The sequence below is a fragment of the Oncorhynchus clarkii genome, chromosome 17 (assembly GCF_045791955.1).
Source record: "Oncorhynchus clarkii lewisi isolate Uvic-CL-2024 chromosome 17, UVic_Ocla_1.0, whole genome shotgun sequence".
Classification (NCBI taxonomy): Eukaryota; Metazoa; Chordata; class Actinopteri; order Salmoniformes; family Salmonidae; genus Oncorhynchus; species Oncorhynchus clarkii.
The window spans coordinates 67,409,066-67,431,825 of record NC_092163.1 but is presented as its reverse complement, the minus strand read 5'-3'; the positions used below and the strand labels follow the sequence as shown (position 1 = coordinate 67,431,825).

Sequence of the window (22,760 nt, the reverse complement as noted above, 5' to 3'; positions counted from 1 at the left end):
CCCCTTCCTTCAGTTCCCTGGTGTATACTCTACCAGGTCATGCATGGATGAGCTGCACTCTGTTATTGTGTAGAATGGAGCTATTTTGGGAGCCATATATTTTTTTTAAATGCTCTGTGACTCTGACAATGAGTTTGTTTGTACACTTTGCAATGGTTTCAGTGTGTTACTTGTGTTTATTTTGAGAGAAAATGCTTGTCATTTGCTGTGGAAGTGCTCAAAGTGGAGTTAAATTAATTGCACTGTTAAAGGGAGTGTCCATGGAGAAACGCCTCAATGCCTTAGTCACTGCATATTAAGATCCTAAACATGCCCATACATACTGTATCTTTACAGGTCCAATGCAGACATTCTTTAAAATATCAATATCAAATATTTTCTGGGTAACAATTAAGTACCTTACTGGGATTGTTTTAAATTAAAATGGCCAAAAAAATAAATAATAATAATTGCTACTTAGCAAAGACCAATTTCCCAAGCAAGAATTTTGCTAGGACTGTCTGGGAGTGGTCTGAGTGGGAAGGGTAATTCCAAAAACTAACTGTTGGCAGAGAGGTTTAGAGCTCTCTTTCTTATTGGTCTATTAACAAATTTACCTCCTGGTGATGAAATTTCAGGTGTTCTTTTCAAATAGGTTACACTAAAATGGCATCATTATTTCCACAATTTTACAGTATTATTCCAGCCTCATAGTGGAAATATATATAAAACACAGGAAAATCACGCTGGGCTTTTAATAGCTATACAGTCCACTCCATACAGACCCCACAACCACATCCATGTCTTCTCTCCACAACCATGGGGACTGTGGTGAGTGACAGTAAGAGTTCATAAGTGCTTCCAGAGTCTTGCCCCACCATCTCTTCAACCATAATGAGCCAAAGGAGACACTCCCTCCAGCTCTGGCCTTGAGATATAAAGGAACAAAAAAAGAGAGGGAGGGAGCATACATCTGCATCTGTTTCCCTGGCAACGACTTGCTCTGTCTGCCTGCCACCACGGAAACCAGGCTCCAGGGAAAGCAAGCAGTGAGCAGCACAGAAGCTTGCTCCCTGGAGAGCAGCACACACAGTTCACACACACAGCTCGCTGGCTATGACCCCAAGGGAAAAGCGTGTGTGTATCTGTGTGTGTGCAGCAGCACCCATAGTCTGAACTCTGGGATCTACAGACCAGGGTACCATGCTACTGTGCTGGTTTCAGAGTGATGTTTTGTTATGTACGAATGTGTATTTGAAATTACACACAATCGTTTTCCCCTATTTTTGTTCAAGTTACATGAAGGTATAACATCGCTAGAATGATTTGCGAAAGTGCTGCCCCATCAGTCAACTCTCTTGGCTAGAATTTCTTTGGACATTTGAGTAACTTCACAACTATTTTCACACATATTCTGTCTTTCCTTCCCAGGAATGTGATCAGAAAGTAAATCATTTGGTTACAGTTATGTGAGTGACACGTATCATGCAGAAAGCAATCTTCCTCTAAAATTCTGTTTTAATTTTCCAAGTCAAGTATTTGATGAATTCTGACTGTAACACAGCACTCAAGGGAAGAGCTGTTATAGTCTGTAGACAACAATAGATAGTAGCTGGTGTCAAGATGGCTTCCCTATCTGGTTGGGGATGATGTTGGGGAGAGACACATTCTGTTGTGCTGATACATTTGAAGTTACATGACACTCTAATAAACGTAATTCCAGTAATAAAAATGTGTGCTTGTCAACAAAACCATGCAGTCCATTTCAAAAATGTACCATGGTAGTACAATGAAAAATGTACCATGGTAGTACAATGAAAAATGTACCATGGTAGTACAATGAAAAATGTACCATGGTAGTACAATGAAAAATGTACCATGGTAGTACAATGAAAAATGTACCATGGTAGTACAATGAAAAATGTACCATGGTAGTACAATGAAAAAAATACCATGGTAGTACAATGAAAAATGTACCATGGTAGTACAATGAAAAAAATACCATGGTAGTACAATGAAAAATGTACCATGGTAGTACAATGAAAAAAATACCATGGCAGTACAATAAAAAAAATACCATGGTAGTTCAATGAAAAATGTACCATGGTAGTACAATGAAAAAAATACCATGGTAGTACAATGAAAAAAATACCATGGTAGTACAATGAAAAAAATACCATGGTAGTACAATGAAAAAAATACCATGGTAGTACAATGAAAAAAATACCATGGTAGTACAATGAAAAAAATACCATGGTAGTACAATGAAAAAAATACCATGGTATTATCATGTTTTTTTGATCACTACCATAGCAGGAAAATGCCATGGTACTGTTGCAATACCATGGTATTTTCCTGCCATGGTACTGACCAAAAAAACATGATAGTACCATGGTAGTTTTTTCATTGTACTACCATGGCAGGAAAATACCATGGTATTTTCCTGCCATGGTACTGACCAAAAAAACATGATAGTACCATGGTAGTTTTTTCATTGTACTACCATGGCAGGTATTTGCACCAGTACCATGGTATTTTCCTGCCAAGGCAGTGACCAAAAAAACCTATTTCTTAAAATTGTACTAGCTACCATGGTACAAAAATGAATCATGGTAGTACAATGAAAAAATACCATGTTTTTGTACTAGCAACATGAATGCATGGTAGTTGTTTACAATGTATTATGATTGTCTGTGTCTCACCATTTTTCAGGTAAAGTGACCAAAAACAAAGTAATTTATGGTGCTCACATAATGCAACATTGACTACTCGCTCTGCAATGGAAAAGCGTAGGCCTAGTACCCTTTTAAACCCCTTTAGCTCATAATGAAAAACCACAACACACATGGTCTAGTAGCATAGTATATCCTCTTAAACCTTGGGACCTGGATAGGGTATGGTGAGAAGAATGAAGGGAGTTTGTCCTGTTGCCATGATTACGACAAGCTAGCTTGACTGGCGCTAACTTTAGCCGACGTTAGCTTCTATGCTAACAGATTTTTATAAATTAATTCAACTGTCCAAACATCATAAAAAAAAATATTATATCATTACACTCCGCGTAACTGGGTGTTTCGCATGCTTTACAATTGCTCACCGTGATGATAATGTTTAAAATATTACATTTATCTGGTGCTTCTCTTTTCAGTTGGCTCTCTCATTCAACTGACTCATTTACTAGGCAGGTTAGCGTGAGAGTGAGAGCACGTGATGCAACCCCTAGAGAGAGCAGCTCCCTCTGTGGGCCGAAACAAGCGCAACACCCCTTGACTATAAATACAGTAAATTATTACAAAATACCAAGGATTAGGCTACCATATATTTTACATTCTCCCACATTTAAGGTTGGCAAAAAAGGGGACCCAAAGATGAGCAAAAAAACGGTACTATTAATACAGAAAGTATTACCCCTATTTCCCTTTTTCTTTGATGTTACAGACACATTTGGACCAACAGTACTTCCTGCCTCTAACTTTATCAAAAACGTCCCCATACTGGTATATAAATTCATCAATATAATACCAACCAAACTCTTTTGACCTTGTTTTTATTTATTTAATGTATTATACTGCCATTGTGCTATGGTAACAGACAATTAATAAAGATGGTACCATATGATAATTATTGGTACCATTTATCATAATTGTGAGTTACCGTGGTATAATGTAGGATGCCGGTTAAAACCATGGTATTTCCAGGATCCACGTCTACCGTGTTATGAATGATGCAATACCATGGTATTATTTAGGTGCATGGCAGTAACATCATAATTGAAAGCTAAAACCATGGTACATTTCCATGATTCAGATTTATACCATGGTATAAATTATGCAGTACCATGGTAATATTTAGGTATAATGGCAGTACCATTGTAGTACCATCATGATTCAGACTATACCATGGTATAAGTGAAATGACCATAGTAGTACCATGGTATGAATGAAAGTACCATAGTAGTACCATGGTACATTTTTGTAAGATGTGCCGTAATGCTTTAATTAGTGAGGCCAGGTCACATGGTCAGAAATCACCTGACCCTTGATTAAATAACACTTTATTTGTGGCACGTGTGTTTGTGTGGGTGTTTCTGCAGAAGCACTGCAAAGGACAGGCCTTGCTGGACATGGTGTGTGAGCACCTCAACCTGCTGGAGAAGGACTACTTTGGCCTGATGTACAGCGATGCAGAAAGCCAAAAGGTCAGTGCTTTGTCATGGAGATGCTGTGACCATTAATTTACCACTCCTGCTCTTTTTTCCTCCTTTCCTCCCCTGCTCTCTTTATCCCCCATTCTTACTTCTTCCTCTCATGAAATACTGTCTTCAGAAAAATCATAATAACAGATGACATAGCTGGAGGAGGAAACATCAGAAAACATGGCACCCTAAACTGGCAATGGTGAAAACATGGCACTCTAAACTCCTTAGAAAACATTTGAACACTTCATCATCATAGCCTACATTAGAAAGGCTGACTAGTGCTCCTCTGATGTCTGTTGACTCTCCAAACGACACCAGGAAGGGTAATTGTACTAGAATGGATGTAATTAGTTATTACGCCACTGGCTAAGATTTGGCACTGAGACAGAACTGAATGGTCATGACAGTCAGTTAGCTGGTATTAGGGTTGTTTTGAGGATGTGTGTTTTGGGTTTACCTTACCTTTGTACACCTCAACCACAGGCAAGGTATGTAATGCAGGCCCAGAAAAGAGGGCCTAGCCCCCTCAATTGAAACTTATGCCGCCTCAGTTTAAGTTTTATGTCCCTATATAAAAATAGAAAAAAATACAAAATGATTGAGTGACAAGGTTGTTGCAAAATCTGTTGAGGAGGAGAGGGTTGAGGAGGTAGGCTTGAAGTGCTGGACATCTTATTATGACATGAATTATCTGAATTAAGTTCACAGAATTATACCTAGGAGTAACAGCTTCTATTAAGGAACTTTTCATGTCTTTTGAGCTAGCTAGCTAACAAGCTTGTGTGCACAGCTGCACCAGAATTAAAAACACGTCTTACCTTTTTGTAGTTGATAAATCCAAGATATAACGTGATAACTAGGCCTATAGTATCCTTAACTAGTGTTGAAAATGTTAATCCATTCACTATCTTCTGAATCATGCTTGTAACGTCATAGTAGTCTAGCATAGTAGTCTATGCTTTGGAGGAGGGAGGGGCAGATGGCCTAAACACACACAAACCGACAAAGATTTTCAGCTGGCAGGCTGAAAATAAGTTTCTCAGTGACAGTCAGAGCTTTGCATAGGTGCTTTGTTTGGTTTTTTTGTGGGACTAGAAAAAAAGGCCTAGAACGTAAAATAATGTTACTATTCAGTTCCCATTTTTTTAAATAACGGTTCTGTTCCGGAACAGTTTTGATCACTTTCATTTCTGTTTCTGTTCCTTGAAAAACATTGTTATTTTACGGTTTTTGGTTCTGTTCCATGAACTGGTTCCAACTCCTGAGTATTAGCCTTAGCCTATTACCAAGCTTGAACCAGGTAATCTGCCATGATGGATATCGGAAATTGGCTTCGCCAAAGTACCCAAGCAAAGCCAAAAGGAGAAGGTGAGCAATGAGCAGCAGCAGCAACAGCATCAAACCACCATGATGCCTGCTGAGCTCCAGCTAGCTCCACGTGCAGATCCTCCCCACCCTTCCACAAGCACCATCAGGATAATGGCTCCACATCCCCCTCCAGCGACTGTTTCTGATGATTTTGAAACAGAGGAGCCAGCCCAGGTTAAATCAAATCAAATTGTATTTGTCACAAACGCGTGTTTAGCAGATGTTATTGCTGGTGTAGTGAAATGCTTGTGTTTGTAGCTCCAACAGTGCAGTAATATCTAACAAGTAATATCTAACAATTTCACAAATATACACACACATCTAAAGTAAAGGTATGGAATTAAGAATATGTAAATATTTGGGCGAACAATGTCAGAGCGGCACACGCTAAGATAGAATAGGTAGAATAGGATAGAATACAGTATAAATATGATGAGTAATGCAAAATATGTAAACATTATTAAAGTGACTAGTGTTCCATTTTTAAAGTGGCCAGTCTATGTTTATAGGGCAGCAGCCTCTAATGTGCTAGTGATGGCTGTTTAACAGTCTGATGGCCTTGAGATGGAAGCTGTTTTTCAGTCTCTCGGTCCCAGCATTGATGCACCTGTAGGGACCTTGGCTTCTGGATGAAAGCGGGGTGAACAGACAGTGGCTCGGGTGGTTGTTGTCCTTGATGATCTTTTTGGCCTTCCTGTGACATCGGTTGCTGTAGATGTCCTGGAGGGCAGGTTCCTTGCCCCCAGTGATCCGTTGGGCAGACCGCACCACTCTCTGGAGAGCCCTGAGGTTACGGGCGGTGCAGGTGCCGTACCAGGTGGTGATACAGCCCAACAGGATACTCTCAATTGTGCATCTGTAAAAGTTGAGGGTTTTAGGTGCCAATCCAAATTTCTTCAGCCTCCTGAGGTTGAAGAGGCGCTGTTGCACCTTCTTCACCACACTGTCTGTGTGGGTGGACCATTTCAGTTTGTCCGTGATGTGTACGCTGAGGAACTTGAAGCTTTCCACCTTCTCCACTGTGGTCTTCTCGATGTGGATAGGGGGGGGGGGGGGTCATGGGTGAACAGGGAGTAAGTACAGGAGGGGGCTGAGCACTCATCCTTGTGGGGCCCCAGTGTTGAGGATCAGAGAAGTGGAGGTGTTGTTTCCTACCTTCACCACCTTGGGGGCGGCCCGTCAAGAAGTCCAGGACCCAGTTGCACAGGGTGGGGTTCAGACCCAGGGCCTTGAGCTTAATGATGAGCTTGGAGGGTACTATGGTGTTGAATGCTTATTTATAGTCAATGAACAGCATTCTTACATAGTTATTCCTCTTGTCCAGATGGGATAGGGCAGTGCGATTGCAACTGCATCGTCTGTGGATCTAACGGGGCGGTAAGCAAATTGAAGTGGGTCTAGGGTGTCAGGTAAGGTAGAGGTGATATGATCCTTGACTAGTCTCTCAAAGTACTTCGTGATGATAGAAGTGAGAGCTACGGGGCAATGGTCATTTAGTTCAGTTACCTTTCTTTCTTGGGTACAGGAACAATGGTGGACATCTTGAAGCATGTGGGGACAGCAGACTGGGATAGAGAGAGATTGAATATGTTTGTAAACACTCCAGCCAGCTGGAGGATGTGGCTAGGAATGCCATCTGGGTAGGCAGCCTTGCGAGGGTTAACACGCTTAAATGTCTTACTCACGCCAGCCACGGAGAAGGAGAGCCCACAGTCCTTGGTAGCGTGCTGTTTCGGTGGCACTGTGTTATCTTCAAAGCGGGCAAAGAACGTGTTTAGCTTGTCCGGAAGCAAGACGTCGGTGTCCGCGATGTGCTGATTCAGTGAGAGAGAAAATTAGCAAGTGCTGTACCAACAGCGACTATTAAAACCTTCCCAAACCAGAAACTGTGGATTGGTGACAGGATTCGCGCAAAACTGATAGCGCAAACCACTGCTTTTAATCAGGGCAAGGCGACCGGAAACATGACCGAATACAAACAGTGTAGCTGTTCAATGGCAATCAAACAAGCTAAGCATCAGTATAGAGACAAAGTAGAGTCGCAATTCAATGGCACAGACACGAGAGGAATATGACAGGGTCTACAATCACAGACAACAAAAATTAAACCAGCCCTGTCTCGGACCCCGATGTCTTGCTCCCAGACAAACGAAACAACTTCTTTGCTCGCTTTGAGGACAAAACAGTGCCTCCGACACGGCCCGCTACCAAAACCTGCGGACTCTCCTTCACCGCAGCCAATGTGAGTAAAACATATAAACGTATTAACCCTCGCAAGGCTGCCAGCCCAGACGGCATCCCTAGCCGCATCCTCAGAGCATGCAAAGACCAGCTGGCTGGTGTGTTTACGGATATATTCAATCAATCCCTATCCCAGTCTGCTGTTCCCACATGCTTCAACAGTAAATGTAACTATGCCCCTTAGCACTCACTTCTGTCATCATAAAGTGCTTTCAGAGACTAGTCAAGGACCATATCACCTCTACCTTACCTGACACCCTAGACCCACTCCAATTTGCTTACCGCCCCAATAGGGCCACAGACGACGCAATCACAATCACACTGCCCTAACCCATCTGGACAAGAGAAATACCTATGTAGGAATGCTGTTCATCGACTACAGCTCAGCATTTAACACCATAGTACCCTCCAAACTCGTCATTAAGCTCAAGACCCTGGGTCTCGACCCCACCCTGTGCAACTGGGTCCTGGTCTTTCTGACGGGCTGCCCCCAGGTGGTGAGGGTAGGAAACAACATCTCCACACCGCTGATCCTGAACACTGGGGCCCCAGAAGGGTGCATTCTCAGCCCTCTCCTGTACTCCCTGTTCACTCATGACTATGTGGCCATGCACGCCTCCAACTCAATCATCAAGTTTGCAGACGACACTACAGTGGTAGGCTTGATTACCAACAATGACGAGACGGCCTAAAGGGAGGAGGTGAGGACCCTCGGAGTGTGGTGTCAGGAAAACAAATCAAATCAAAATCAAATCAAATTTATTTATATAGCCCTTCGTACATCAGCTGATATCTCAAAGTGCTGTACAGAAACCCAGCCTAAAACCCCAAACAGCAAGCAATGCAGGTGTAGAAGCACAAGTCACCAAAACAAAGGACCCCCCTATCCACATCAACCGGACAGTAGTGGAGAAGGTGGAAAGTTTTAAGTTCCTCGGCGTACACATCACGGACAAACTGAAATGGTCCAACCACACAGACAGCGTGGTGAAGAAGTCGCAACAGCGCCTCTTCAACCTCACGAGGCTGAAGAATTTTGGCTTGTCGTCAAAAACACTCACAAACTTTTACAGATGCGCAATCGAGAGCATCCTTTCGGGCTGTATCTTCGCCTGGTACGGCAACTGCACCGCCCACAACCGCAAGGCTCTCCAGAGGGTAGTGAGGTCTGCACAACACATCACCGGGGGCAAACTACCTGCCCTCCAAGACACCTACACCACCCGATGTCACAGGAAGGCCAAAAAGATCATCAAGGACAACAACCATCCGAGCCATTGCCTGTTCACCCCGCTATCATCCAGAAGCCAAGGTCAGTACAGGTGCATCAAAGCTGGGACTGAGAAACTGAAAAACAGCTTCTATCTCAAGGCCATCAGACTGTTAAACAGCCAACACTCTAACATAGAGTGGCAGCTGCCAACATACTGACTCAAATGTCTAGCCACTTTAATAATACAAATGTGGATGTAATAAATGTATCACTAGCCACTTTAAAAAAATGACACTTTATATAATGTTTACATATCATATATTACTCATCTCAAATGTATATACTGTACTCTATACCATCTACTGCATTTTGCCTATGCTGTTCGGCCATCGCTCATCCATATATGTATATGCACATGTTCTTATTCATTCCTTACACTGGTAGTTGTTGTGAAATTGTTAGATTACTTGTTAGATATTACTGCATGGTCGGAACTATTAACATCTGCTAACCATGTGTATGTGACCATTAAAATTTGATCTGATTTGATAGAGCGCAGCGGAGATTTTGCGCCAGCTTCTTGTTCAAAACCATTTGCACTTTTATGTTTATTGTGGTATAGCGTGATATAAATGGAATTCAATATAATTCCAATTCAATAACCCAAATGCTATACCCTGGGTATAGCTACATATCGGTGTGTTTCATCATAGAAATAGATCCATTCTATTACGGTTTTCTTGGTAGGCTATTGGGTTTCGTGGTTGTAAATGGAACTGTACGTATTGGGAACATATTTATGTTAGGCTGGCATTGCTTAATTGACTACGTGGGTGGAATTTGATTCACTGAAGTGTATTTTGCCATATCACAATGTGTTTCTGAAGGGGACATATAAGCCTATTTATTTGGTAAAACAGGTGCGCATGGCTGCATCAAACTGTAGTAGGTTGTCGGCTATGTTTTGGTTATTTGGATCGCCATTTGCTTTTTGTTTACTGAGTTTGCTTACTGTTAATTTAACTAGCCTAAATATAGATTCTGTCATGCCTTTATTGATCAGATATTTTATTTACTAGGCCTTCTGTATGACTTGGTACCACTGTTTTGTTCTGTTCGAATTCGCAGAATTCTAAATCAAACTGCTATTAAGTCATTTTGTTTGCACCTATTACAAACAGCCTATGTGAATGCAGCCGTTCGCACAACTGTCTTACCAAAATAATGCAAACTAAATGCTGAAAGTAGTAGCCTTACTTTCAGCATTTAGTTTGCAATATTTTGGTAAGACAGTTGTGCGAACGGCTGCATTCACATAGGCTGTTTGTAATAGGTGAATTACACTATATATATTATATATACAAAGTTAGTCATACCCATTCCTGACGTGTGTATAAAATCGAGCACACAGCTATGCAATCTCCATAGACAAACATTGGCAGTAGAATGGCCTTACTGAAGAGCTCAGTGACTTTCAACGTGGCACAGTCATAACATGTCACCTTTCCAACAAATCAGTTTGTAAAATTTCTGCCCTGCTAGAGCTTCCCCGGTCAACTGTAAGTGCTGTTATTGTGAAGGGGAAAAGTCTAGGAGCAACAATGGCTCAGCCGCGAAATGGTAGGCCACACAAGCTCAAAGAATGGGACCGCCAAGTGCTGAAATGCGTAGCGTGTACAAATAGTCTGTCCTCGGTTGCAACACTCACTACCGAGTTCCAAACTGCCTCTGGAAGCAACTTCAGCACAAGAACTGTTCGTCAGGAGCTTCATGAAATTGGTTTCCATAGTCAAGCAGCCGCACACAAGCATAAGATCACCATGCGCAATGCCAAGCTGTAGTGGTGTGAAGCTCGCCGAAATTGGACTCTGGAGCATTGGAAACGCATTCTCTGGACTGGTGAATCACTCTTCACCATCTGGCAGTCCGACGGACAAATCTGGGTTTGGTGGATGCCAGGAGAATGCTACCAACTGCCAACTGCATAGTGCCAACTGTAAAGTGTGGCGGAGGAAGAATAATGATCTGGGGCTATTTTTCATGGTTCAGGCTAGGCCCCTTAGTTCCAGTGAAGGGAAATCTTAACGCTACAACATACAATGACATTCTAGAAGATTCTGTGCTTCCAACTGTGTGGCAACAGTTTCGGGAAGGCCTTTCCTGTTTCAGCATGACATTGCCCCGGTGCACAAAGCAAGGTTCATACAGAAATGGTTTGTTGAGATCGGTGTGGAAGAACTTGACTGGACTGCTCAGAGCCCTGACCTAAACCCAATCAAAAACCTTTGGGATGAATTGGAACGCCAACTGCGAGCCAGGTCTAATCGCCCAACAGTCCCTGCAGAAATGCTCCAACATCTAGTGGAAAGCCTTCCCAGAAGAGTGGAAGCTATTATAGCAGCAAAAGGGGGACCAATTCCATATTAATGCCCATGATTTTGGAATGAGACATTCAACGAGCAGGTGTCCACATACCTTCGGTCATGTAGTGTACCAAAGCAATTAAAAAAACTGTAGCAGTTACAGAACAACATGTTGTGATCTGATTTGTCACAAGCGGTTGAGGTTTTGGAGCCAGTTCTGTCTGGAGAAGAGAATAAATTGTGTTTCTGTGTGTGGTGTGTGTGGTGTGTGCGTGCATGTGTGTTTATGTGTGAGAGAGTGTGAAACAATAGAGGTAAATGCTGAAAGATGTTATTTCTCACAGCATAGGTACCTCTGAGAGCAGGTAGGTCTCCTCTTCAATATCAGGCTTATCTCATGGTAGCCTATACTGTCTGGGGTCCTCAGTGACTCTCAGCCAAACAATATGTGATTAAAATGTCCTTCCCAGCTAGCACATTCCATGGTTCATTTGAATTTGTTTGAATGTACGTTTTTGGGTTCCCATTTGTTTTTGGAATGAAGTCATAAGTTTCCTGTCCGGTAAAACTTAACCTTTTTTTTAGATGTTCTGAAAACAGAAGTGAACATTTTGTCTGTTCTGGGAACATACAATTTTAGGTTGCAGGGACACTGCTAGCTCAGGTTAATTGTTTTGAACTCCAAGCACAGATAAGATACATGGAAATTAATTTGATTTGCTTAGGCATAAATCATACAAAATATTGTGGCACAATAAATCACTGAGATGCACAAGGCCATCAGACTGTTAAACAGCCACCACTAACATTGAGTGGCTGCTGCCAACACACTGACTCAACTCCAGCCACTTTAATAATGGAAATTGATGTAAAAATATATCACTAGCCACTTTAAACAATGCTGCTTAATATAATGTTTACATATCCTACATTACTCATCTCATATGTATATGTATATACTGTACTCTATATCATCTACTGCATCTTTATGTAATACATGTATCACTAGCCACTTTAAACTATGCCACTTTGTTTACATACCCTACCTTACTCATCTCATATGTATATACTGTACTCGATACCATCTACTGCATCTTGCCTATGCCGTTCTGTACCATCACTCATTCATATATCTTTATGTACATGTTCTTTCTCCCTTTACACTTGTGTGTATAAGGTAGTAGTTTTGGAATTGTTAGGTTAGATTACTCATTGGTTATTACTGCATTGTCAGAACTAGAAGCACAAGCATTTCGCATTAACATCTGCTAACCATGTGTATGTGGCAAATAAAATTGGATTTGATTTGATTTGAGATTAAAGGATGGAGATAGCATGCCATGTTTTTTATATTCATACAAAGCTGTTCATTTTAGTCTATTTAAACAGACCCCATTTCAAAGGAAACAAGCACTCATTAAGATCAAGTGTGGCCAACAAAACTAAACGCAATAAGATAGAGGGTGTTTAGTTGATACTGAAAAGGGAATGTACTGTATATGTTTTTACATAACATTCTTAGAATGTTCTTTGAATGTTACTATAGTTATTCTTGTGATATTTTATGGAACGTTTTCTTAATGTTCTTGGAACAATTTGGGAACATGACTTTAACCATGACTTTGGAACCATGAGGGAACTTGTGGGAAACGTTACTCTGAAGTACACCAGTTGAATTATTTTATATATATATATAAAGTATGCTGTTGCATTGAACTCCGACCTTGCTGGGGATCCAGAGAAACAGTGTTGCACCAGTGCCTAGAACCATTACCAAAAATGTAATTCAAGGTACCTATGTTTGAACTTTTAGGAAACGTTCTGTTAAAGTAATGTTCTGTAAAATAATGTTCTTTGTCAATTTCCTTAAAGATGCACTATGCAGAATTCCTTCGCCGTTTCCTGGTTGCAAATATTCTATTAGTTTGCCTAATTCCAGGTTATGTGACAAAACAAGGAAGCATAGAGTAGATAATTATTGTACCATCTAAACTGCTGTGAAGTACCTGTTCCATAACCAAAAAATATTGTATTTTCAGTCTTTTGACGCCAAAACGAAACTTAAGAATGGGAAGCATAGAAATTGCACACATAGAACAGATCTACCTTTTCTTAGACTTCCTTTCAATGGGAATGACAGCCCTATAACACTCTGTTTATTCAGTTTTATACACAAGACAACACAAAACAATATACAGTGCCTTGCGAAAGTATTCGGCCCCCTTGAACTTTGCGACCTTTTGCCACATTTCAGGCTTCAAACATAAAGATATAAAACTGTATTTTTTTGTGAAGAATCAACAACAAGTGGGACACAATCATGAAGTGGAACGACATTTATTGGCTATTTCAAACTTTTTTAACAAATCAAAAACTGAAAAATTGGGTGTGCAAAATTATTCAGCCCCTTTACTTTCAGTGCAGCAAACTCTCTCCAGAAGTTCTTATACTTTCGCAAGGCACTGTATATACTCAAGTAGAAAATTATACTCAACTAGAAAAAATACTACAAAAAAATTGCTTTAAAGATACCATACTTTAGAGAAGTTAAACACACTGGGCAGAAGGCTACAAAAGTTAAAGGGCAATATGTAGTACAGGGACAGAGCAAACACCTCACCATTGTTCCTGTTCCTGCCCACCGACCATCCACTGGACCAAAAATAACAATGCTTTAAAAGAAGAAAAAATATATAATAATTGTATGTAAGTGTGAACAAAATGTCAAAAAAAAACAGGGCAAAACAAGCTCACATTATAGTCTCTGACCGGACAAGATGAATAAGGCATCCGCAGGTCACAATCAATAAGCACATCATCAACCTTAATGTCCCCCCCCCCCCCAAAAAAAAACCCCAGAAAGAAATGCTCATCCAAACCTTAAGTCACAGAGGAGTCAAATACAGACGTATTTTTGTTTTAATATGAATGCCATCACTGGATGGACTGTTTAAAGTAAGACCGGAATGGAGCCCAAGCCTAATAAAACAGTTTGGGGTTCCCATGTGTCCAACTGGATTCTTGACAGGGGGTACCTATGGGCAGTACTCCAAAAAGGGCTGTAAGGGGAGACGGATCTATAACAGTGTCATATATGTCAGAGAAACATTAAAATATTAATTCCCAGAAACCTGACAGTTTATGACAGCCCCAAAACATATGCAACAGTGTGGCTGGTTCCGTTTTACATCTGACACTGAGATTGATCCAAACTCTTTAAGAACAGATAAGGCAGTTGGCAATGAGGTATCAGGGTTAGAGATAAACAAAAGTAGGTTGTCAGCATATAGCGAGACTTTCTGCTCTAAGCCCGTCCTGATTATACCTTGAATGGCATCATTAGAGCATAGTCCAATGGCGAGAGGCTCGATTGCCAAAGCAAACAACAGGGGGGAGAGTGGACAACCCTGTCTGGATCCGCGGTGCAAGGGAAAATAGTCAGAGGACAAGTTGTTAGTCCGTACCAAAGCCATGGGGGGAAAATAAAGAATCTTTATCCAGGCAATGAATTTGGGACCAAAGCCAAATCTATAAAGGGCAGCTGTTAGGTAGTCCCACTCAACACGGTGAAAAGCTTTTTCTGCATCAAGTGAGACCACCATCTCCGGGTCCCCCGATGCTGGGGAGTACAGTATATTCATAAGGTGTCTAATATTGAAAAACAAATGCCTATTTCTCACAAAGCCAGTCTGGTCAGAGTGTATTACTTGGTGCAGTGAACCTTCCATACAGATGGCTGACAGCTTGTCTAGGATTTTGTAAGTTTAAAAGCGAGATTGGGCGATAGGATCCACATTCCAGGGGGTCTTTGTTTTTCTTCAATAGTAATGAAATTGAAGCCTGATAAAAACTAGGCGGTAGCTTTGAGTTATTAAGGCACTCTGCAAATAATCGAGAAGAGAATGGGCAAAGCAGACCAGAAAACGTCCTGTAAAATTTGGTTGGAAAACCGTCCGGACCCGGTGATTTACCACTTTTCATTGCGGACACTGCTGTTGCAATCTCCTCCGATGTAAATTCTTCTTCTAGACAGTCATGGGTGTCTGTATCAATTGAAGGCATATTCAAGCCATTAAAGAATGAATCAATCAGCAAAGGGTCTTCAGGATATTCAGAGGTGTATAGCGCAGAGTAAAATTGTTTGAATTGATCATTGATCTCTTTATGTATAAATGTGATGGCAACAGACAGGGTCCTTATTTGTGGGATTAAACATGAGGCCTCAGATTTACGGATCTGATGTGCAAGGTGTTTACTGGCCTTGTCGCCTTGTTCATACACTCTGTATCGAGCTCGCAAGAGCAACTGTTCAGCTTGCCTGGTAGAAAGCTCATCAAATTCAGATTGGAGTAGTTGGCGCTCTTTATTGTAGATCAGAGGAAGGATCTGTAGCATACTTCTCATCCAATGTGGCTATGGATTCGATCAGGTCCCAAAGTCTCTGAGAGCAAACTTTGTTTTGGTTGGCTGTATAAGAAATTATTTTGCCACGTAGGTATGCTTTGAGAGACTCCCCTATGGTAGAGCAGAACATACAGTGGGGCAAAAAAGTTTTTAGTCAGCCACCAATTGTGCAAGTTCTCCCACTTAACCTTTCTGATCTCCCCATCCCGGATCCGGGAGTCAAGCTCATTACCATAACGCAACGTTAGCTATTCATGAAAATCGCAAATGAAATGAAATAAATATGCTAGCTCTCAAGCTTAGCCTTTTGTTAACAACACTGTCATCTCAGATTTTCAAAATATGCTTCTCAACCATTGCAAAACAAGCATTTGTGTAACAGTATTGATGGCTAACGTAGCATTTAGCATTAGCATTCAGCTGGCAACATTTACACAAAAAAACAGAAAAGCATTCAAATAAAATAATTTACCTTTGAAGAACTTCAGATGTTTTCAATGAGGAGACTCTCAGATAGCAAATGTTCAGTTTTTCCTGAAAGATTATTTGTTTAGGACAAATCGCTCCGTTTTCTGCGTCACATTTAGCTATGAAAAAACCCCTGTATCCAGGATTGTGTAAATCTATCAGCAAGCTCATTAGCATAACACAACGTTAACTATTTATGAAAATCGCAAATGAAATGAAATAAATATGCCATCTCTCAAGCTTAGCCTTTTGTAAACAACACTGTCATCTCAGATTTTCAAAATATGCTTCTCAACCATAGGAAAACAATCATTTGTGTAAAAGTAGCTAGCTAGCGTTAGCATTTCGCGTTAGCATTTCGCGTTAGCATTAGCGTTAGCATCCAGCACGCAACATTAACAAAAACATAAAAGCCTTCAAATAAAATCATTTACCTTTGAAGAACTTCTGATGTTTTCAATGAGGATACTCTCAGTTAGATAGCAGATGCTCAGTTTTTCCAAAAAGATTCCTTGTGTATTAGAAATAGCTCCGTTTTATACATCACATTTGGCTACCAAAAAAAATCCGAAAATTCAGTCCTCAAAACGCGAACTTTTTTCCAAATTAACTCCATAATATCGACTGAAAACATGGCAAACGTTGTTTAGAATCAATCATCAAGGTGTTTTTCACATATCTCTTCATTGATACATCGTTCTTGGACACATGCTTTCTCCCCTGAATCAAATGGTAAAGTAGAAGCAGCTGGCAATTGCGCACCGAATTCGACGCAGGACACCAGGCGGACACTTGGAAAATGTAGTCTCTTATGGTCAATCTTCCAATGATATGCCTACAAATACGTCACAATGCTGCTAAGACCTTGGGCCAACGACAGAAAGTGTAGGCTCATTCGTTGCGCAATCACAGCCATATAAGGAGAGAATGGAAAACAGAGCTTCAGAAATTCTGCTAATTCCTGGGTGATGCATCATCTTGGTTTCGCCTGTAGAATGAGTTCTGGGGCACTTACAGACAAAATCTTTGCAGATTCTGAAACTTCAGAGTGTTTTCTTTCCAAAACTGTCAAGAATATGCATAGTCGAGCATCTTTTCGTGACAAAATATCGCGCTTAAAACGGGAACGTTTTTTATCCAAAAATGAAATAGCGCCCCTAGAGCTCTAACAGGTTAAAAAGATGAGAGAGGCCTGTAATTTTCATCATAGGTACACTTCAACTATGACAGACAAAATGAGAAAAAAAATCCAGAAAATCACATTGTACGATTTTTTATGAATTTATTTGCAAATTATGGTGGAAAATAAGTATTTGGTCACCTACAAACAAGCAAGTCCCTACACATCCTAAAATGCTCACCAGTCCTCAAGTGAGTCTCATGTAGAAATGCAACATTTGCATTCAAACCCTTAAATTGTGTCAGCACCCTCTTACGCTTTGCGGGATTGTTAACCCCTTTGATGTTCCATTAAATGTTCTTGATCGTATTATCTCGGCAACCCTGAGCACTCCCGTGATACAACCCTGTCATTAGAGCATAGAGTGGAAAAGCAATGAGTACCCAAAAACCCCAGAATAACTTGTCTCAGAGTAATAATGTACGGTGCATGATATTTGGAAAAAGTACAGAAAAAAAACTAAAAAGACAGAATGACAACATTAGAACTCAACAATTCAACCTTCTTCCTCCCCCAACCACCTCCACCCATCCCAGACAGTACCTCCACAAACGAGGAACAAGCCTAAATAGAACATGTTCTCTTCGCACAGTATTTCTGTGAGAGTGCGGTGTTAAACCTAAACCCACAGTCCCGCTTATCCACAGTTCGCAAGCAACAGTTGCTGATCTATGAGCAAGTTCAAGACTTCTTGATGTGACGTTGAATGTGAGCCATAGCCTCATCCAGAGACTCAAATGTGTGGTCTTTACCATTATGAGATAGCCATAAACGGGCCAGGAATCGCAGTCCATACTTCACACCTGGATGGTCCCGTAGTAGTCATTTGGCCTGTCCGAAAGCTGCGCGCTGCCTGGAAACAGTGGGGGAGTAGTCCTGGTAGATGGAGAAGCTCTGTACTTGAAAGCTCAGAGTGGTATTGGGGGCTCGTCAGAGAATCTCCATCTTCTCATGGAAAAAGTGCACTCAAAGAATTATGCCTCTCACCATCCCAGAGCTTTGGGAGCAGCGACCGGTGGGCACAACCAATCAGGGGCTTCTCATCTAAGGCAAGAACATCCTTCAGCAGCCCAGAAATTAAATCCGTGGCGCGAGGCATTTCCCCTGACTCTTGGACCGATACCAGTCTCAGATTATTGTGGGGAGAAAATCCCTCTAAACTCATACAACTCTCCTGCACCTTTTTCAAATCCACAGCCAGGCGTTTCACGTCAGCCTCCAGGCAGGTGGTTAAGTTGGAGACATTGGTAGCGGAGATCTCCAGTGCTGCAATCGTTGTAGTGTGCAACTTTGCTGTTGTTTTGATTGATGTGATTGCTGGCACTGTCTCGTTCCACAGGATGGTTAGATCTGCTTTTAAAGTAACAGAAACCTGTATTCGGGCCTCAATCGTTGCAACTACCTCCGTTTTCATTTCAACTATCTCAGAGCGTAGTAGTTTGATGGCCTCGAGAATGTTCATTTCAGTGCCGCCAGGCCAAGCCGCACCCCCGGGTAAAGTGTGAGTCCCCGGGCTCTCAGACTCGGGAGAGGGTTGTGATGAGAGTGGGTCTTGTGATCCGAGTTTTCTCAAAGTCATTGAAAGCAAAGTAGTCTTGGTTTTTATGGAAAGGGATCATCAAACTAATATTTGAAAATAAATACGGTCCTGCTGCAAAATGTACATAAACTCTCACCAAGCTCTAAGAAACATGGTTTCAGCTTTAAATGTGCTGAGAATGTTTCAAAGCCAAGTAACTATCCTGAAACCATTCCCAGGGCGTTATGGGAAGATTGTATGCAAAATAACCCTAGGATAACCAGGCTCTCACCAAGCTCTAAGAAACATAGTTCTCAGACACTCCTCTCTGCCTCTCTTTGAGAATATTATCTCCACACAATTTGGGAGAACATTAATTGTGTTTATGATTGCTTTGTGAACTATGACTGCAGTCTCCTTGTAGCAGAACAGTGAGAACAGTTGTTATTACTAATGGAGTGCTCTACAGAGAGGAGACAAAAGACCCAGGGCCTTTTTCGTAATTGAGTGATCTTTGGCCCAGGCCGACGTTAGATAGATTCTTGAGGATAATAAATTACTGCTGCTTATTAATGTGTTTAGCACGCTGATTTAACACTGGAGGACCAAAGCTTTTCTCTGCCCTAGTACCCCAATGGTTGAACCAGCTTCCCCCTTATGCTAGGACAGCGGAGTCCCTGACAATTTTCTGAAAACGTCCGAAACTCTCAAATGTCTGAAACACTTCTAAGAGTATCTGAAATAAGACATGTCAGTCTAGTCATGTCATTCCCCCCCTTTTCCTACAAGCTCTGACTTTGCTGATATATTGAGGAAAATGTACAGTCGTGGCCAAAAGTTTTGATAATTACACAAATATTAATTTTCACAAAGTCTGCTGCCTCAGTTTGTATGATGGCATTTTGCATATACTCCAGAATGTTATGAAGAGTGATCAGATGAACTGCAATTAATTGCAAAGTCCCTCTTTGCCATGCAAATCCCCCCAAAATATTTCCACTGCATTTCAGCCCTGCCACAAATGGACCAGCTGACATCATGTCAGTGATTCTCTCATTAACACAGGTGTGAGTGTTGACGAGGACAAGGCTGGAGATCACTCTGTCATGCTGATTGAGTTTGAATAACAGACTGGAAGCTTCAAAAGGAGGGTGGTGCTTGGAATCATTGTTCTTCCTCTGTCAACCATGGTTACCTGAAAGGAAACACGTGCCGTCATCATTGCTTTGCACAAAAAGGGCTTCACAGGCAAGGATATTGCTGCCAGTAAGATTGCACCTAAATCAACCATTTATCAGACCATCAAGAACTTCAAGGAGAGCGGTTCAATTGTTGTGAAGAAGGCTTCAGGGTGCCCAAGAAAGTCCAGCAAGCATTAGGACCATCTCCTAAAGTTGATTCAGCTGCGGGATTGGGGCACCACCAGTACAGAGCTTGATCAGGAATGGCAGCAGGCAGGTGTGAGTGCATCTGTACGCACAGTGAGGCGAAGACTTTTGGAGGATGGCCTGGTGTCAAGAAGGGCAGCAAAGAAGCCACTTCTCTCCAGGAAAAACATCAGGGACAGGCTGATATTCTGCAAAAGGTACAGGGATTGGATTGCTGAGGACTGGGGTAAAGTCATTTTTTCTGATAAATCCCCTTTCCAATTGTTTGGGGCATCTGGAAAAAAGCTTGTCCGGAGAAGACAAGGTGAGCGCTACCATCAGTCCTGTGTCATGCCAACAGTAAAGCATCCTGAGACCATTCATGCGTGGGGTTGCTTCTCAGCCAAGGGAGTGGGTTCACTCACACTTTTGCCTAAGAACACAGCCATGAATAAGAATGGTACAAACACATCCTCCGAGAGCAACTTCTCCCAACCATCCAGGAACAGTTTGGTGATGAGTAATGCCTTTTCCAGCATGATGGAGCACCTTGCCATAAGTCAAACGTGATAACTAAGTGGCTTGGGGAACAAAACATCAATATTTTGTGTCCATGGCCAGGAAACTCCCCAGACCTTAATGCCATTGAGAACTTGTGGTCAATCCTCAAGAGGCGTGTAGACAAACAAACCCTACAAATTCTGACAAACTACAAGCATTGATTATGCAAGAATGGGCTGCCATCAGTCAGGATGTGGCCCAGAAGTTAATTGACAGCATGCCAGGGCGGATTGCAGGGGTCTTGAAAAAGAAGGGTCAATACTGCAAATATTGACTCTTTGCATCAACTTCATGTAATTGTCAATAAAAGCCTTTGACACTTATGAAATGCTTGTAATTATTCTTCAGTATGCCATAGTAACATCTGACAAAAATATCTAAAGACACTGAGGCAGCAGACTTTGTGAAAATTAATATTTGTTTCATTCTCAAAACGTTTGGCCATGACTGTAATTACTACGACTAAGATATGTGGTTTATTCACCTAGCTATCTTAAGATGAATGCACTGTAATTCGCTCTGGAGAAGAGCATCTGCTAAATTACTCAAATGTAAATGGACCTCACCCGGGGTGTGTGTGTGTGTGAGAGAGAGAAAGAGAGAGAGTTTGTGGTTGGATCTCAGGTTATTAGTGTGTATTTTTGCAGGTGTGTCTATTTTTCAGGCTGTGTGTTCTGACGTTGTCAGGAACACTTGTGGTTTTCCAAAGAAGATGTTGGAGACTGCTGTGCTGTTTCAACCTTTTCCACTCCTGATTTCACTCTGGCAGAAGTGATAGTGACTGCCAAAAAAGCTTTCAGCCTTACTCAGCAGCTGGGATGTGCCACTCAGGCTCGGGATGCTGGGAAGCACACTGTTTGTGGTTCGGCATACGGCTGCCTGCGTTATTAACCATGCAATAGGCGTATTCACTCTTCCTGTTCAACTACATTAACAGTACACATTGTCAAAGGGCAGGGAATGATCTGAGAGATTTCACAAGGGAAACGAGTGTGTGCGTTGAAGGAGGACGTTTTATTAGCACAAGGCAGCAGGAGGAGTGTCAGAAACAGCACCTCTCATGCTGAATGATGTCATTGTACAGATCTGGTGTGATACAAGCTGATCATTTACTGTCACAATGGGCAAACAGATGCTGGGCCTGCCACTCTCATCTCCTCATGCTGAAAGTCTCAATGGGGGAGGGTTCCTCCTGCATGCATCCCTCTCCTCCTCTTTCTATAGAACCATATGCAAATGCTTTCACTAGAATCACCATCTGCAATTAGAGCTGCAGGGTGAATGAGTGTGTGGCAACAGGGTGTGTATTAGCCACTTCTCTCACAGACCCCTGGGAATTATTTCTGTCTCTCCTATATGTCTTTCAGAATTGGTTGGACCCCTCCAAGGAGATCAAGAAGCAGATGCGCAGTGAGTATCCTCGGCCCACACGCAGCACACACATCATGGTTCGATTCCTGAATGCTGATTGGCTGAAAGCTGTGGTATATCAGACCGTATACAGTGGGAATGACAAAATGATGCTATTTACTGGTCTAATTACGTTGGTAACCAATTTATAATAGCTATAAGGCACCTCGCGTTTGTGGTATACGGCCATTATACCATGGCTAAGGGCTGCATCCAGGCACCTGTTGCGTCGTACCTAAGAACAGCCCTTAGCCGTGGAATAATGACCATATACTACACCTCTCCTGGCCTTATTGCTTAATTATATACTGTTTGTATATGGAATCTGCTAAATACTTATGCAGTAGAATCAGAAGCTTTAGTCCCATTAATCAAGATGATATAATGAGTTTGTTTAACATTAGTGTATTACTATGCTGCTGCTGGAGACTGTTCACACAAATAGATCTTTATTGTGACACATGTTAGGGTGATTTTATGACTATGTCA

General features: G+C 41.7%; 1 protein-coding gene across 4 annotated transcripts in view; it reads left to right on the top strand.

Moving 5' to 3' along the window:
* Window positions 1–22,760, top strand: part of LOC139371296 (band 4.1-like protein 1) — a 169,081-nt gene that overhangs the window by 85,643 nt on the left and 60,678 nt on the right. For all 4 annotated transcript variants that reach the window (XM_071111602.1, XM_071111601.1, XM_071111599.1 and 1 more), the window contains 2 exons: window positions 4,073–4,177; window positions 22,229–22,271. In XM_071111602.1, the coding sequence (XP_070967703.1) occupies window positions 4,073–4,177; window positions 22,229–22,271 (148 nt within the window). The remainder of the gene's footprint in view (window positions 1–4,072; window positions 4,178–22,228; window positions 22,272–22,760) is intronic.